At 43.7% G+C, this 17540-nt stretch overlaps 1 protein-coding gene across 3 annotated transcripts in view; it reads left to right on the top strand.

Moving 5' to 3' along the window:
* LOC138267488 (hydroperoxide isomerase ALOXE3-like) overlaps positions 1-17540 on the top strand; it is a 261482-nt gene that overhangs the window by 152682 nt on the left and 91260 nt on the right. Inside the window, exon 1 of one of the 3 annotated variants that reach the window (XM_069216474.1) lies at positions 1405-1571. The exons of the other annotated variants lie outside the window; for them this stretch is intronic. Coding sequence (XP_069072575.1) covers positions 1425-1571 — 147 coding nt within the window. The 5' untranslated portion in view covers positions 1405-1424. Of the gene's footprint in view, positions 1-1404; positions 1572-17540 lie in introns of those variants that run through there. 3 annotated transcript variants of the gene reach the window in all.

Below are 17540 nucleotides of genomic sequence, written 5' to 3'. Positions count from 1 at the left end.
CACTGGAATTTTACATGAGGGGGTCAGTAAGCCACACATTCATACAGTCTGATCGTAGCAAGGATTCACAAATTGCAGCACATGTTCACCACTTGGTGTGCTGCATCTATAACACACAGTAGTCCTCTGTTCCTGAGGGAAGCCTGGCAGGCCCATCCAGATCCCAGGACAAGTCTTGGATCTTCCATTGTCAGAAACCTGTATAGGCCTCTGCACACATTGGGCTAGTGTGGTGGCTGGGAGAAATAAAGTCAAAATACCAGATTAACTCGCTGTTGGGCGGTCTTGACAGGGGGTACAGATCTGTTATAGTAACCACAGGCATTCCTGTTCCAACACTGGCTTTCAACCCACTCGCACCACAATAGAAATTGGTTTTACTTTGCATCAGTCAGCCCCCTCTAGTTAGGATCGCCTGTTAACCTACTTTGAGGATCGTAGTACCGCTTTTAATGGGGTGGAAAGAAACCGATTACGGCATAAACTGCAGAGCTGGTGTATTTTGCATGTCCCCGGTTCATGCTATTCAGGCTCTTTACCTCGGTACTTGGGTGAGAATAAAATTGGCAAATGGCTCTTCAGTCATTAAGTCTATGCAGCATTAGTGACCTAAAGAAAGGTGGTGTTTTAGCGCCGCCTGCGACTTGGCATTGGGGAAAGTCTGGGCCATTCCACCAAATCTTGGAAGTCCACATATATAATCATGCCACCTAGATGCTGCAAGAAATGTGTATGGGAGTCTCATTAACGTGTCTCTTCCTATGACAGTTCTGTCCTATTCTACTAGGAACGTTCAAAACAAAGTTAATATATTCCACCAGTGAAAACTAGATTAAAAATTGATCTCTTTATAGGCAAGCTAATCCCCTTTTCAGAGCGGAGCAAGGACAATTTTCCAAGGAGGCTGGTCTTAGGCTATGTTGGTAAAAGAATGAATCAATCCTGCATATGGTTGTGGCTATTAGGAGGGTGCTAAGAACAATTTTATAGTGCGGTTGGAATTTATTTGAGCCTGTGCTGACCTTTATCGATTGTATCTGTTTTATCCACGTATTGTTATGTAATATATTCCTTTTAAGAATGTTTATATATTGTTTGACCTTGAATTGCCACGGTTTTAATTAACTGATGCACTAAAGGCGTCGGCCGTCGGTTCGATGCGCGTTCGACCAAAGGGTGGTAAAACGGGACAAAATGTACACAATGTGCGATCTTTGTGAAGTGAATTTGCCCTGAACAAGTTATTCTCCGGAAATAGCAGGTAGACCCCAACAGCCTTCAGGTGTCCATGTCCGTGACGTGCGCACCTGATACGGACCTGGGCTGGCCTCCTTGGGGTGGCTTTTTATAAAGCGCCACTGCGGTCCTTTAAAAAGGAAGGGACTCCGCCCTGGGAACCACTACCGCAGAGCTGCCCTCGGGACATGGCGGAGTACAAAATAGAGGTGGAGACGGGCAGGTCCCTCCTTGCCAGGACCCTGGACTGCATATCCATCACCCTCGTGGGGTCCAAGGGTGGAAGTGAAAAGCGCTTTCTCGATCGCTTTGGCCCTGATTTTATACCGGGAGCTGTAAGTAGATCCAACTGAGTGAATTGGACGCGCGTGGAGAAGAGGGTAGAAGTAGTACGGTGCGCGTGATGTACACGTCCTTACATGTATACTATGGTTTATATTCGTTATTTTCGGCGTTGCGTGCTGCTTCTAGGCGCTAGGGACTGCAGTGAAAATGGGGGCCGTGAATGCACGTCAAAGGGCGCGCGGGACTGCTGTATTTTTGTGCAACTGCGGGTGTTTGGCATAGCTCGAGATGCCCGCGTTAGTTTTGATGTTTTTCCTGTCTCTTAATAGGTACTTTTTCGTGCTCCGCTCGCTGGCGATGCTTTTCTGCGCTGGCCGCCCAACTCTCGTTTTCCTGGATTGCTCTCACAGGAGGTATTCCTACTGCCCCGGTTTCTTTGTTCAGCTCTTGGCTTCCTACCCTGGCCTCCCTATTTTCAGCTTCCCCCTCGCTCACATTTCTCCTATCACCCCTCGCTCTTCTCCCTGCTTTATTTTCTCCTCTCCAGGTCTTGCTGAACGAACTGTTTCTCACTTGTAGTTTTTACTTTTTTATCTACAGAACAATTTCTGATCTCAAATCTTTCTTTGCCTTTTTTGACTCGCTCTCTCAGCTCGCCAGACCCTGAACCTTTCTTTCGTTTTCTTATGGGATACTTATCACTTTATTTCGTAGTTTCTACTCTCCGGTTTTTGTTACTCCATCAGTTCCTCACCTCAAACCACGCCTTTTCCGACTTGCAGTTGTCGCCCCGCCGTTTCTCCCCGCCCCCTTGTACTCCCCCGTTTCACCGCTCTCTGCACTGAGGCTGCCGGAAGTTGATCGCTTAACTGAGCCTTTGACCACAGCTGGTAAAGGCGCTCAAAGAACCACACAATATATTGAGAAGCACACTGCCAAAATACCGTATATGGGCATCTGCAGGCAAAATATTGCCCTGGTCTAAATTTTAACGCAAACTCGTTTCCCAGCTATAGTATGTGGGGTTAATTAACTATTTTAACTTGATTATTCAAACGAATTGCACATTTTGGGAGCACATCTGCGGGGACGGTAAACTCCGATGTTGTAACACGTGTACTCCTGTCTTGAGCGCCGTACTGCAATCCCTAAAGCTGATTTTTGGGGTCCTAGGCAAACACCGATCATGCTTGTGTGCCATAGGCCAGTTTTGACTGACTGCGGTCTTGTTGGACCGGGAAGGGTCCCCAAAGCGTGGAGGAAGGCTACTGCCTTCAGGCGTTTAGTAGCACGAGCACGGGGGCGACAACACACTGTAGCGAACAGTAGGGGTGGACAGGTCCTTCTCACCAGTCACTGGAGTGCGTTCTACAGGCCCACTCAACTTAAAACAAAAACAAAAAAACTACGTGCTTACTCATCCCTGGCCTACATCAGTTGGATGAAGGTTGCTGTGCAGCGCAGGAGTGGTGACCTGGTGCAGGATGTATGCCTGTGGTGTACAGTACAGGTATAAAATAGTGCTATGCAGTGCAATCATGGTTTGTGCATGTACTGAATTTATGTACCCATGCAAAGAATACATGAGATGTCGGACTTTGCATGCACAATGAAGCATGTGCTGGGTGTAGGTGCTTGCTAGAAATACCATAAATGAATGGTGAAGTGCTGTGCATCACATGCTTAGTGGCAGTTTGTCTTTGGAAATACCACACCATGGCACAATACAGAAAGGATAGTTCTGACTAGTGCACAGTGAATGTTTGCGTCACTGCAGACTGAGCGCCTGCGCGCTCTCTCTCATGCACCTGTCTAGGAAATACATTTATTAAATCACTTTGCGAGGCTCCTAACGGAAGGTCAGTACAACCGAAAGTGCACGTTTGTACATGTTTTAATTTCATTATTGCGCACATTTTAAAGCATCTCCAATCTTTAAACAGCAAATATATATGCAAAGAGATATACACACAAGGCAAAGCAGATAATAGGAATTAAAAATTAATCACCATGGGGTACAGTTGCGTCTTTCTTCCGCAAGCACAAAGGCGTTGACCCCAGATCAACTGAAGAGAAAGCTGAACCTTCATGGGAAGGATAAGAAGCATTGGCGTCCTCTCCCTGCCAGAAGTCTCTGAATCACTTCACCGTCAATCTTTGGTCTCTTTTATATACCATAAACAAGCCAGAGAGATTTCTAGAAAACACCTCCCACTCCGCAAGTTGTTCAAAAATGCTGGCTAGTTCATGTCAGTTTTGAAGGGAACATGATGTAACTGGCCAGGTTCCCAAGGTGCTCTCCCAGAACAAGTTTCCTGCCATACCACAAACATCATCCTAGTACACTTATCTCTAAGCCCTTGATGAGAAAGAACAGGCAGCGCAAATACAGGAGCAAAAAGCCTATTGCATAACATGGGCACTGAAAAATACTTGCAGCGCGGCTAACGCTAAAATAGTCAATAGGCAAAATGAAGCTTCTGGTCACTAATGTGACGATGTGCTGCAAGGCTAAATGCAACATGGAGTCAGTGGTCAAAACGCAAATCATTACAATTGACTGTACGTGTTCCTGGGGTGGCACAATACATGGAGGTGGCCGTACTAGATACTATGTGTGCTGTGTATGGTCACTGAGTGAAAGTATTCCTGCAATGGTCCATTACATGGAGGTCCCGGATTTCCATTTTGGGGAAACCCACTGAAGACATGAGGGAGAAGAATCCTCCAGGCAGATTTGTGTATTGCTGCATTCCTGTGAGCTGGGAGGGACACACTGGAAGAAGGGAGAGACTCCTTCCACCCCCCCCACCCCCCCTCCCTCCTCCTACGCTTCAAAAGGGTGCTCTTGGATTCAGTGATATCACAAGCAAGGGACCTGTACATACCCCAAAAATGAAATGGGGCTGATACGGGAATCGAAATGAGTAGGGCTGGGAGCCAGGGGTTACTCTTGATACTTATCACTGTGACTGATACCCAATTGTGAGCTCAGGTCATTTCCATGGCCTGTGAGACTATCTGCGTCAGTTCGTCCTGCAACGACATAAAATAAAGGGGAAAAAAAAAGTGAAAGTGGTGGTCTGTGTACTACAAAAGAAAATACCTAGTTGGGGTATTGTGCATAAAGAGGGAGATCCAGAATAAGAACCCAGAAGAAGTGTAGAGTGACGGATATCGCAAATAAGTGAAATTCTGTACAGAATGCTGTCGGAAATATTCAGTAAATTCTAATGTATCACAAAATGTATCGGTAGGGACTACTTGAAGCAAGATTCCTCTTGATGAAAATCACTAGCGACCTCATACGGAGAATGTGAGAAACTTGGTTATTTGGAGTTAACCAACAGCCACAATCTGTCAGAGTGAAGGACCATCAACCCCAATTTAATGTGTGCATAACTCACTAGTAACTTGGCCCAAAAACAGCAAGGGTCTACTTGGAGGCAATGTGTAAAATATTTATCTAGCACAGTAATAAAGCAAAAACACAGCACAAGAAGAATCCTACACTAATTTAGAAATTAGCGTAAAATGTAATACATTTTTCACCAAAAACAGCAAAAATCCAGTCCTTAGAATTGGGGAGATGGAATTTTAAAGATTCTGGGTTAGTACTGTTCCTAGAAGTACAGAGCACCACTTGCAGCCATCTGGTCGTTTGACACCTGGTTAAAGTCACAAGTTCAGACTGACTGTGATGGAGCTTGGGCTAGACCCCAGGACCAGGTTAATCCTGCTGAAGGAGTTCACTTCATAAGCCAAGCACAAAAAGTTCCATTTGTGGTGGAAGGGGCCAGAGGGAGCAGGGATTATTGCGGATGGTCATCAGTGCAGTGTAAAGAGTAGGCCAGGTGTTGTGGAAAGTTCTCTATCACTTATGGGCAGAGGACAGGCAAACGTGAAACTTACAAGCATGCAAAAGCGGCATAATAGCTTGGCGCATTGGTCTGAATATACCTTCTGCTATTACTTGCCTAAATGGTGTAATGTGGGGTTGCAATTCATCTTTGTTTTCTTCCAAATATTTGGCTGATTTTTCTGGAATTGCTTACTAAAACTATTGTGCTAATACCGTATTATTCAGAAATTCATAATTTAACGGTGAAAAAAGGAAATGCAAATTGTTATGGGACCATTTAGCAGGAAATCTCAAGAATTGGTACTACAAGGTGCTTATTTAAGGAGTTATAATAACGTACAGAGGAATTATTATATTCAATAATTTAACCTGGACGAATCATCATGTTACTAAAGTCACATCAATAGGTTTGGGCTTAAGAAATGTTTTAATGGAGGCAGGTAGAGCTGTCTCTTCTGTATGACAAGTATACATGTCAAATCAGTCAGTGGCACTGTGCACCTCTGAATCCCATTCAAGTGATGTTCTGAAGCGATTACTGTATTTTATCTATTTTATGAACATTTTGTTTAGGTATGGGGCCGTTTCAGTCAAAACGATTTACCTAGCGCTTGCATTAGCTTTAGATTTGTCCAAGTTCTACAGTATGCCTGCAGGCTTTTATCATTTTTGAAAATAGCATTGCAACTTAATTGGGGAGTATTTATGCATGATTCTGCAATTACATTTGTCAAATTCTAATTAATTAGATCAGATTTTTGTCCTCTAATTTTACAAAAAATGAGTGAAACTGAAGTTACCAAAGTGATCTAGAGCCATGTTGGGGTATTTCGTGAGAAAAATAAATTTGGTTAACACATGGGGCAATGCAATTTTATCTAAGCTCTTCAAAGTGCAGAGCTGAATTTTTTTAATAAGGATATTGCAACAAATCCATAGAGCATCCCAGTGTAGATGGCAAAACCAATGGAACGAGCTTGTGAGCTTAGGCAAAAATTGATGGTCCTGGGAGGGATCTCAGGGTACATGTTTATTCAGGGTTTTTGGTATGTCCTAGCACTGTCGGAGAAGGACAAAGCATGGCTTTGAATAAAGGCTTAATCTGTTTTGACTGTGCTCTATTGCAACCATAGACTCCCAATGGGCAGTGGAGGTACATGGGATGATAAAGGGTTATCAGTGTCAGGGAACTGTACACAAGTGGAAAGGTTGAGGACATTGTCAACAGGAAAAACAAAATAAATCACAATTTGGAAAGCCTCCTCCCATTCTCAGTCCTCCAATCTGCCCAAGATCAGGGTAGGATTAAGCAGATGAGATTTGGTCCTTTTATCCTCTCCCCTGTTCACCCCCTTTTTGATGGAGAGAAGGGAATGATGGGTGGATGTAAACAATGTGCCCCAGGTTTTTGCAGTCACTCAAAGTGAAGGGAGCCAATAAGTAAAGTGGGCTGACCATTTCCCCATGCTGTAACCTCTGACTGGAAGCAAAATGTGAATGACAATTTAACAGAACAATGAATCAAGTAGCTCACCAAGTTCCTTTACTAATGTATAGTTTGAAAAACCAATAGTCAGGAGAGACATCTTAGTCTCAAAAGCAGACCTAAAAAAGGAGTAATGAGGGGGCTTTGATGCTGTCACTTTGTTAATCAGCTTCTATATGTAGCTCCGCATCTGATTTGCCTGCAGAGTACTTCTGTTGCAGAGACGGTAGGAGCAAAGCACAAAGTTTAATTGTGCAACATAGACTTCAACAGCATGTCATGAACTGCTGGTGCACAAGAGGCAAAAAGCTCAGGTGATGCTGTAGGGATGAGGCAAAGATTGAGGAGCATGACAGGAGTACAGCACACTTCTGCAACACGGACTGCCAGAGCAAGCAAAACACTGGTCGTAGGAGCTTTATGTGGGCTGCTGGACCACAGCAGAGCAAAGGAGCATGGGATAAACTGCGGGAGCATAGTATGCCATGTTGGAGCAAAGATGCTCCAATAGATGCTTAACCATATTACCAGCCTGACTGGGATACACCAGACTGGTGGATAAGAGATACCTTAGGAACCTAACATGGAATGCAGGAGCACAAAACCGACTGGGAGCACAAGAGAAATCGTAAAAGCACAGCAAAGACAAAAGCCACAGAAGATGATGCAGAAAGGCAGCAGAGACAGCAAGGTTATGGCAGACTGCAGGAGCACCGGAGATTCTCTGACCAGGGGAGCACAGTTTCTGAAGTGACTAAGTGGAGATCAACGCAGATCGCTCCAGTGAAGGAATGGACGAAGGCAGAGACTACTGTAGAAAGCCAGTTTAGTTCCTTGAATTTGTTGAGCTAGGTCAAAACCAATACACAAAAAATCAGCGAACATTACCCATTAGGGTACTGAAAATTAAAATATTAGTCACATGATGCAACACTGAAAATAAGCCCCATCTCTTCCTAAAGTTTGCCCATACGTTCCTTTTTAATCACCTTTAGTAGTTTCTTTCTGTACTGTTTACATTTTTTGGGGAGTCTTGCTAGAGACTAGATTTAGCTGTAGCCAGAGCTGGTATTGTAAGGCTAACATGAGCATTGCCAAAGCTATACGGTCTATAACAAAATAGCCTGAATACTTCTTTTCATGCTGTCATTCATCCGTTAGTGCTTACACTCCATCATCGTCCATGCTCTGATTTGCCCTGGAAATCATGTATTCCCTCGTTCACCCCTTGGTTCATTCTTGCGTTCACCCAATCGTCTATTCAAAATATTGCACACACTCAGACTTGCCAATCAATGCAGTCACTTCCATTTTTTATGCATCTGTTGAATTTGGCAATGCTTGTTCTATCAAGACAAAATGGACTATGAATGAAACACCTGGTACTTTTTACCAAATTCTCCGTAATTTGGTTGTCATTCTCCTATTTAATACCTGAATAGAAGTCTTTATTTACTTTTCATATTGAAGTCTTAAAAAAAAAAAAAAAATGCTTACAATGGCCATTATTGCCCAAATGATGCTCGGGTCCAATGCACCAGGTGGATGAGGTTGGTGTAAGGCAGGGTGGGGCAAATAAAAAGATGGATGAGAACATAGCAGCCTCCAACCCTCTTGTAAAATCAAGTTCCAGTAATCTAGAGGAGTGGTTCCCAACATGTGGTCCGGGGACCCCTGGGGGTCCGCAAAGCCTCCTCAGGGGGTCCGTGACTGCTTAGAAAATGTAGTAATATTAACAGATTACGTCCCCAGCTTTCATTAACAACTTATTGGGGTGTCCCAGGACTCCAATAATTCAGTCGAGGTCCCCGGGTTCCATTACTGGTAAAGTAGGTGTCCACAGACATCAAAAGGTTGAGAACCACTGATCTAGAGTTAACCGCATGACTGGCTCCAGGCCCAGCCCCTACTGCTGTTTGGCCGCAGTGGTAGAGCTTTTTAAATAACATTTGCTGAAAAAGCACTGTTAAAATTGCATTACGCTCCTGGCCCAAACTCATAAAGTAACATAAATTTGCAATTATGGTTATTAGAGCACATCATAACTCAAGGTGTTCACCATTCTCAAAACATCAAAATGCTAACCGTGAAGACGCACACTCTCTTCAAGAGAATCCTGGCAGGCAGCACTAGTTATGACTTGTGTGCCTTTGAGCCAGAACTACAAGTTCGTTTTAACGATGGTTTTTCATTGAACACCTAAAAGTTCAACCAATTTCCAGAGCTGGTTTTCAGGACCACTAGCCAATAGTCTTATAACCTAAGTGTTTAGCACTTTCATCCATCACGCTGCCTACATTGTCTTGCGACAAGATGAAGGCACTTCTTGTGTCATTCACGCAGGACACAAAAGCACTTCACACATCAGCTTAACTAAGACCACACTCTCCCAACCACACACTCCAATGCATGTGGTTTGATTATTTTCTTGGAGAGCACTTCAGTGCAGTGGTGCTGGAATAATGTTCAGTGGTGGTGCTGCCATCAATGTTACATCAGTGAAGTCCTTGAGAATGTGAAAATTCAGCACACCCATTCAGCAGGAAACATGGTGAGGGAATGGAATATAGCTGGTGGTGGTTATTTTTTTGGAGCAAACTCTTGCAAATATATTACTAAAATAGGGTATAGTAGCATGCTGTTTTTTACAGGCAGCACATTGACCTGTAGTTTTGCTGATCACATCGCAGCACAGTGTGTAAAATATAATGTACCAGCATATATTTATCATTTGCACTTTGCCAAGTAAATTGTCTTGATTTGTTTTTCATCCTGTGAATCTTTGTTTCTATCACACTTGATGCTCTTTTTTTGTAATTCTCATTTGTGCCTTCCAATTTCTAATATATTTTGGAATAGATATGCAGTTCAGTTGCAGGTACTTAAGGATTACAAAAACGGGTATCCTACAGCCCTTCCTTGCAGTATCCTGTACCTCAGTAAGATTGTCACAGTTCACTGTACAAAATGCTCTAACTATGTAGTGTGATAAAGAAAAGTAAACCTTACTCCATGTTAAAAGAATTATCAGCAACTATCAGACGTAGCCTGACATTTGACTTGTCTCTGAACGCACCACAAATGTCAAGATGAAAACAAAATGTAAAGGTATCGTAATTGCTTGCTCACCTTCTGAACGCCAGCAATGGTTATTTTGGGGATGGTGCAGCACCCCCACCACTACTGTTCGGTGCCGCATAAATGGGTATGATGCACTACACAAGTGCAATTGATCTATCTAATACAAACAAGTTGTACAATGGCACGTTTACTTAAACAAAAAAAACAAAAAACTCTAACATTTATGGGCTCAATTAGAGGGAAATTAAACTTGTAAGGAACAAACTTTGCAATGTTAAAGGCAAATTACTACAGTAGCCAGCCCTGGTGACTGCCCAACAGTGGCGGGGTGGGCGGTGCTTTGCCCGCTTGGGACACTAAGCATCTCCTCTGTGGTGCCATGTCTTCTCAGAGAATCATTTCTTCTTTTTCTCAGGCGTGGAAGGGAACCCTGTCCCGCAGAACTAGTTTGGGGCAAATTAGAGAACCCCTTATTCTTTGTTTGTGTGGGTCGGAAGAGAAACAAGACACCTTATGGACCAGGGTGTTAACAGAGCAGTCTACTGCCTTTGCGAGTTCTCTGGGGTTAGTGAGCTTACTACCCATGAAGTACTGACGCAGATTTGTAAAACAGACTGAGCAGATGCTCTGTTGCAAACAAATACATCCCCTGATAATTTTTTTTGTACCTTCCTGCCCTTCACCCAGCCATCCAGTGCTATGGAAATGTAATCCAGACAATCCACCGAGGTCAGTTGAAGTCTTCTGACTGTCCCTGAACTTCTGTCTATACTTTTCTGGGGTCAGACCAAACTTCCTGATTAAGGACTCCTTCATTGGGAGGATTCCTCTTCCTGTCTCCTTTCTATGGCCAATAGTGTCCCTACCCTACTGGTAATATGCCTCTACAGGCTAGCTCCCCAATCCTCCCCAATGGACCCGGTGCATCTGTAGAGCAATTTTATAGGCCTCAAACCATTTGTGTATGGGGTCTCCCACCATAGTCGACACCATACCCTTGGGTATGTGGACCCTCTGGTCAAATGACACAGAAGAATTGCTTCCACCGTCACAACTGTACTTGGCACTCTTGGCTTTTGATGTCCAGCTCTCTCAAGCACAACTCTTGACCCAACAGAATTTTCTGTTTCTCCATGGTCATTTGTTTTTGCTTCTCCTCAAATTTGAGCTTGGCCAGCCCAATTCTAAACTTGCTCTCCTCCCTCCTGTCCTCCAGTTCTTCTGGGGACAGGCCCTTAGATGACACATTGCTTCCTGCCCTGGAGGAAAGGGGGTCCATCCCTCCTTGCAGGCTGATTGTCCACTGTCTCAGAGGCAGTGCCAGATTCTCCAGTGAATCTTGGTCTGTGCCTCGTCCTCAATTTCACATCCTCAGGGGTGTCATAACGCATTCATAGCTTCCTATCCGACCCTCCGCGCCTTTTGCAGGTCCACCTTCTTGGTGAAACCTAGAGTAAAAACTCAGTTTTGCAAAAATCCTTGTTGTATTGTGTATTTCTCCAACTTGGACAACTAAAAATCTGTGCATGCAGGTACAGATATGGGACATCCAATCAGACATGATTTAGAGTGAAAAGCAAAATTGCCAGTTTGGCGGGGTGGGGGAGGGCAATGGAAACATTAACACTACCAGTTGAAGAGTAGGAAAAAATTATGCCATAGAGGCAGTTGATTCAAATTGACTTAGATGTGAGTAGTAGTGTACACCAAATTACTGTAATGCACTACACAAACGGAAGCCCTGTCCTCACTGCTGATCACCAGTGTTAGAAATTGGGTCTCTATTTGACAGAGCTATGCACCCTGTTCAAGTAGGGACCACAATTCTAGTCGGGGTAAGTCGGTACACACCCTAAATTAACCTTGAGCTGACCCTCTTGTAGCTTGGCACAGAGTAGTCCGACTTAAGAGGCAATGTGTACTGTATTTTTGCAACACTTGAATCACAGTAACCCAGCGAACACCAAAAGACTCCAGTTCAGAAAAATTGAGAATATTTATCTGAGTAAAACCAGACCAAAATGACACACATCCAATAAGTAGAAGATTATATGAATTTTTAAAGATTAAGTGTGAAAATGTGTTTAGAATTCACTAGCGGTCAAAAGGTTATTTGAAGTCATGTGGGGGCCATTGCAAATTCAAATTTCAGGCTGACTGCGATGGAGGGTAGGCCGGTTACAGAGCCCACAGGGTCCACTGAAACAGTACCTTGGAAGGAACAAGCACCGATGTGGATAAAATGCGAAGACTATGCTTCAATATTTTCTATGTGGCTAGGTCAACGCGTTTCCGTTGAGCCTCAGTCTGGTGCCACATCTGCATTGAACTTGTAAATATGATACTACAGCCAATATGTACTTCTTTATTTAGGATTCATGCCACAACACCCCAAGCACAGCTCCTTCCTCAAGCTACTGTCCTCTTTTCAGGCCCCACATTCCATGTCTGACATCATAGACCTTGAACATTCCACCCCACTGCCTGATTCACAAGAAATCTTCACAAACTCCATTGAGATGAGTGTGATACATCATTGAGCTGCGCAAAGCGTCCTTGTTGACCTGTGCAGACTGTAGTTCCACTGGTCAAGCAGTCTCTGCATTGTCAGAGCGATGTGCAATTTTTTTTAACTCTGTAGGGTCGGTGTCAGTTTTTGCAGAAAACTGCTGCAGAACCCACTTTTGAGTCCCAGTAATAGAGGGGGGAGGGAGGGTGGATGGTCACCTCAGGCAATGGTAGGACTCTCAAATGGCAGAGCCCAGCAGCACTGTGAGCATTGCAGGCAGTCTTTGATGTCCCTGAGACTGCAGGAGGACAGGGGGCAGGCCAACTAGCCCTTGGAGACTCTTGGGTTCAAGGATGTAGAGAACAGGCCAGTTATTTCTCACTCAAGGCCAGAAGCAGTGGGCCAACAGAGCAAAGCAAGTAGCAAAATGCCAGTCCCTCCTACAGGACAGCAAGCAATGCAGTTGCAGAATGGCAGTCCCTCCTGGCAGCACAGCAGTCCTTTCTGACAGAATGTCCTTGGGTCCACTAGAATTCTGATATGGTGGGGTTTTAGGTCCACTACTTACACTCAAACTTGAACTGGGGGAGACTGGAAAGAAGCCTTTGAAAATCACAAGGTCCTTCCCTTCATACTCTGGTGTCAGACACACTACAGGGGTGTGCAGTCCTTTGTATGAGGAGTGGCACAACCTACTCAGGTGTGTAAACTACTCCTTCCCATCTAGCCCAGGAAGACCCATCAGACTGAGATGGGCTATCACAATGTAGTCGTCACACCCAAGCTCCCTTTGTGTGACTGTCTTGTGGGAATGCACAAGGTCAGACACAATGGTTAAAGCAAGAAAATGCCAACTTTCTAAATTGCATTTTCAGACTTAAAATTTAAAATCTGGCTTCCCTGTGTTTGAGTCCAGAGACACCAAACTCCAAATTACTTTTTCCCACCTTGAAGTTACACTAAAAGGTTGCTTCAAGGTATCCCCAATGTTAGCCAATGGGGGAGATGAGCCTTGCAGAAGTGAAACAAATGTAGTAATTTTTCACTACCTGGGCATGTTAAACCTAAAAGTACATGTCCAACTCTTTAAACATACTGTACCCTGCCCATAGAGTTAACTAGGACCTACCTTAGGGGGTGAATTATATGTAATAAAAAGGAAGGTTTGGGCCTGGCAAGTGGGTGCACTTGCTAGGTGGAAATGGCAGTTTAAAACTGCGGGCACAGGCTCTGCAATGGCAGGCCTGAGACATGTTTGAAGGGCTACTGTAGTGGGTGGTACAACCAGTACTGCAGGCCCACTAGTGCCAATTAATTTATAGGCCTTGTGCATGTATTGTGCACTCTAATAAAGATGTACTAGTAAATTAAATATGCTAATTGTGGATAAGCCAATGTTATGTTTAGGGTACCCATCACCTGTTCTTTAGCACTGGTCAGCAGTGGTAAAGTGCACATAATTCTAAAGCCTGCAAAAACGAAGTCTGAAAAAACAGAGGTCAGAAGTCAAGAATGTCAGGGGAAACCATGGCCAGTATGTTGGGTCTAACTGCCACCTGACATAGTTAGACATATTTTGAAATAAACTTCAACATGCACATGAAAATACAGATTTTTTAAAATACTGATCACTGCCACAATCCTCAACTGTGAATATGAATTTCTGTTTGTGGTTGAAGAGTGCGTAAGTGTGGCTGAGGCCCAAACCACAGTTTGTACAGAAGGTATGAGATTAACCAACTGATCCAGGAAGCACTCGGAAATGTACTTTCTTCAAGGGTTACCACAGATTAGTTAATTTGCACAAACTGATCTTTAGTTGACCTGTGGTAGGAATTACATCATTGTTAGTAAAGACCTTTTAGGTAAGAAGATAATTGCAGGACTAAGACGGCTTACAAGCAGCATCTGCTTTCGGTAAACAGATTTCTGCTTTCACAAGTTGTTCTCCTAATCCACGCCACAGCTAATGGGATGAAAGCAAGTTAGATTCCCTCATAGGTGCCTTAACTTGAGATAAAAGTAGATTCGAACATGCTGGCTCATGATGGATTATCTTTGTTGAGTGAACATCTGAGGGGAACACTTCAAGCCCACATTCAAACTTCAAGCTCACCTGGAAAGTGCTGATTAAATTTAGATAAATTTGAGCAATCTTTAAAAGCCCTATGAGTAACCAGACTGAGCTTTTCATATTGGGTCAGCCAGTTTAATTCTTAGATGCATATGTTAAACTGTCAACAGTAAACCATGGATTCATGAAATAATCAGAAATCAGGGAAATGCACACTTTGCATATACCCCAATACAAAAATAAATTCAGTTCATAGATAAAACATCCAAACCTATTTAGTTTAAAATAGATGATTTAATTATTGACAGAAAAATAAACAATATTGTCCAATCAGTATAACTAGTGGGGTGCAGGATATATACACCCTGAAGCCCTTTGGGTATCAAATGCAGTTGGATACTTGCTGTTGGTTCATCCTTTTTTAAACGTTGAGCACAATGACCTAGTCTGAGGACGATGGAGCAAGGTTAGGGGAGGGCAGTCAAGGGTTCTCATTAGAGCTTCACCTTTTCATACAGAAGCCTTTTTTAGGCTTTGAAAACCTTTAGTGGAACAAGACTTGTAGCCGTACTGAAACATGACACTACATAGTTTAATCTTTTTTTCACAGACCTGCAGTAGCTTCAAGCCTTTGAAATCAGTAGCTCATAGAAAAACAAAATTGGAAAATAGATGCTGAAGTTCCATCTTTTCAGGCAGGATGGGTACTTTATCCCCATTCTTAAGATGTAGAAAACAACACAATACCTATATACATACAAAGCAGTTACAAGTTTTCCTAAGTGCAAACTTAACTGATGCAGCAAAGTGCTGTACACTTTTAGCTGTAGATCACCCATTATCTTAGGCTCATGTAACCAGTTGAAGGGGGTGAATACCCATCTTAAGTAATAACGACAATGCTTGTAAGACTTATCCCTTAAAGTCACTAAATTACCCAGAGCTCAACTTGCTGATAGCTATGGCACAGAGCATATAGGCTTTATTTAGAGGCAATGTGTAAAGTATTTATACAGTGCTCAAATAGTAAGAAGTCAAACACAAGAAGAATCCCAGACCAATTTGGAAAAATTAGGTACATGTTGTTAAACTCAATAAGGGCAACCGGAGTGTTTTTTAGGTTCAGGGCCTGATTTAGATATGGGCAGAGGGGGTTACTCTGTCACAACAGTGACTGATTTCCTGTCCGCCGAAATCGAAATACCATAGAAAACCATGGGATTTAGATTTTGGTGGACAGACTAACAGTCACTGTTGTGACAGTGGAACTCCTCGCCCAAATGTAAATCCGACTCTAAGGTTCAAAATTACACCAAAAACCATTAGGACCCAATCACTCATGTGGTTGTGGTTTACTGGTACCAAGGCTTTAGTTAAGGTGGTCCATGATGGAGTGTGGGTCGGATACAGAAACCAAGTTAAACTACTTCTGAAGTTTTACTTTTGGACTTCGTCTCTAAAATGGAAGTCCAAATTCCTCAGTTGGACGAGAGAATAAGCTGTGGCTGAATAGTGCTCCACACTGTTAAATGGCTGCTGGACGAGGTCTTGGTGAAGTTGTTTACCTTTGGGAGGAAAGCTGATAGTGGGAGGGGGGAAATCTGAATTTCACAGGTCATGCCAGTGACAATTTCTACCTTCTGACTTAGTCACTTTCCAGTGCTGCAAGCATGCAGTTGAAGAGGGGTCCACAAGGCAGGATAACTTTTCTGCAAGGTCCTGTTTAATCTGATTTGCTGCTGCAGGTAATGCAGCAGGCACAACCTGACTGTTTGGCCTAGCGGCAACACACCTTCATTAGATCCGCTTGGCAGGTTAGTCCTGGTCTCTTGTTGGTTCTCAGAGCAAAATGTTTAAGGCCCAGTTTAAGGATTTGGTAAGAGGAGTACACTTTGACAACAGCCAAGAGTGAAGGACTCAGGGGACAATGCATAGGGGTGAAGTCACTCAAGCAGAGGCCAGCAGCAGGATGCAGGGCAGGTCCAGTTGGAACTGGTCTGCTAATAATACAGAAAAATTGCCTATAGAATCGTGCTGTGTCATTAACTCTAACTCAAACAGGAGGTCTACACAGACAACTGGCCCAGTCCTCTTTTCTCCCATTTGTCCAGAAAGTGCTCTCTGGGTGTTATTGGGGATGCCACATTTATGCCCAGAGCCACCCTGTGGATGGGGGAAACATCTGAGCATCCTCTAACCAAATGGGTCCCAGTTCCCACAGGTGACCCAACCAACATCTGCAGTACTTTGTGTGTTCTGCTACAAACAATCCCCACAGTGCTCTTCTGCCTGAAACTGATATGAAAGGTCATTTCTTCCCCTTTGTGGCGCTTTGTTACCCACCCCAGAGTTGCAGCCAGGGAAATGAGCAATTCCTCCCTTGTGATTGCTTCAAACTAGTTCTGGGGGTCAGCTGTCCTGCTTGACAGGGGGCAGGGTTCAAAGAAGGGCCCATCCACGTAACAGCTGTCTGTGACGAGATAGGCCTTTTTCACATTAATCAAGTTCCAGGACGCATCATAGATGTTCCAAAGGAACATAACAGGTTTCCACACCCAAGGCCTTTGTCTCTGCTCTGGAAGCAGCTCACGCCTCATCAGAGGGGCTAAATCAGCTCCCAGGTGACAGTTGGAAGCTCATGCAAATGGGCTTCTAGAGGCTTTAAGCAGGTAACAAGCAACTACCTAAAACTATGTGCTTCACTAGTGAATAACCAACTCTGCTGCGGTGAATATAGCTTCTAGACTTCATTTACTGTAAGAACATGTTTAACATTAAACCTTTACATGGGTGCATGGTATTTAAAGCAGTACAACCTTTAAAGGCTGTGTGACCTACTTAGGGGCGACTTTGTATTTAAAGGAAGGGTGGTGCCTGTCAAAGGGCTATTTTGACTGGTCAGATGTAAGGTTAAAACCTATACAGTGGTTTTATACCAGGCATGCCTGCAGCTGTGTTTGCTCTGCCACTGTATTAGTTGCCACAATGAGTGCAGCAGCCCACTGGT

This window comes from Pleurodeles waltl, chromosome 12 (genome assembly GCF_031143425.1).
Source record: "Pleurodeles waltl isolate 20211129_DDA chromosome 12, aPleWal1.hap1.20221129, whole genome shotgun sequence".
NCBI classification, from domain to species: Eukaryota; Metazoa; Chordata; class Amphibia; order Caudata; family Salamandridae; genus Pleurodeles; species Pleurodeles waltl.
The sequence above is the reverse complement of the archived record's forward strand: the minus strand, read 5'-3'. Positions and strand labels throughout refer to the sequence as shown.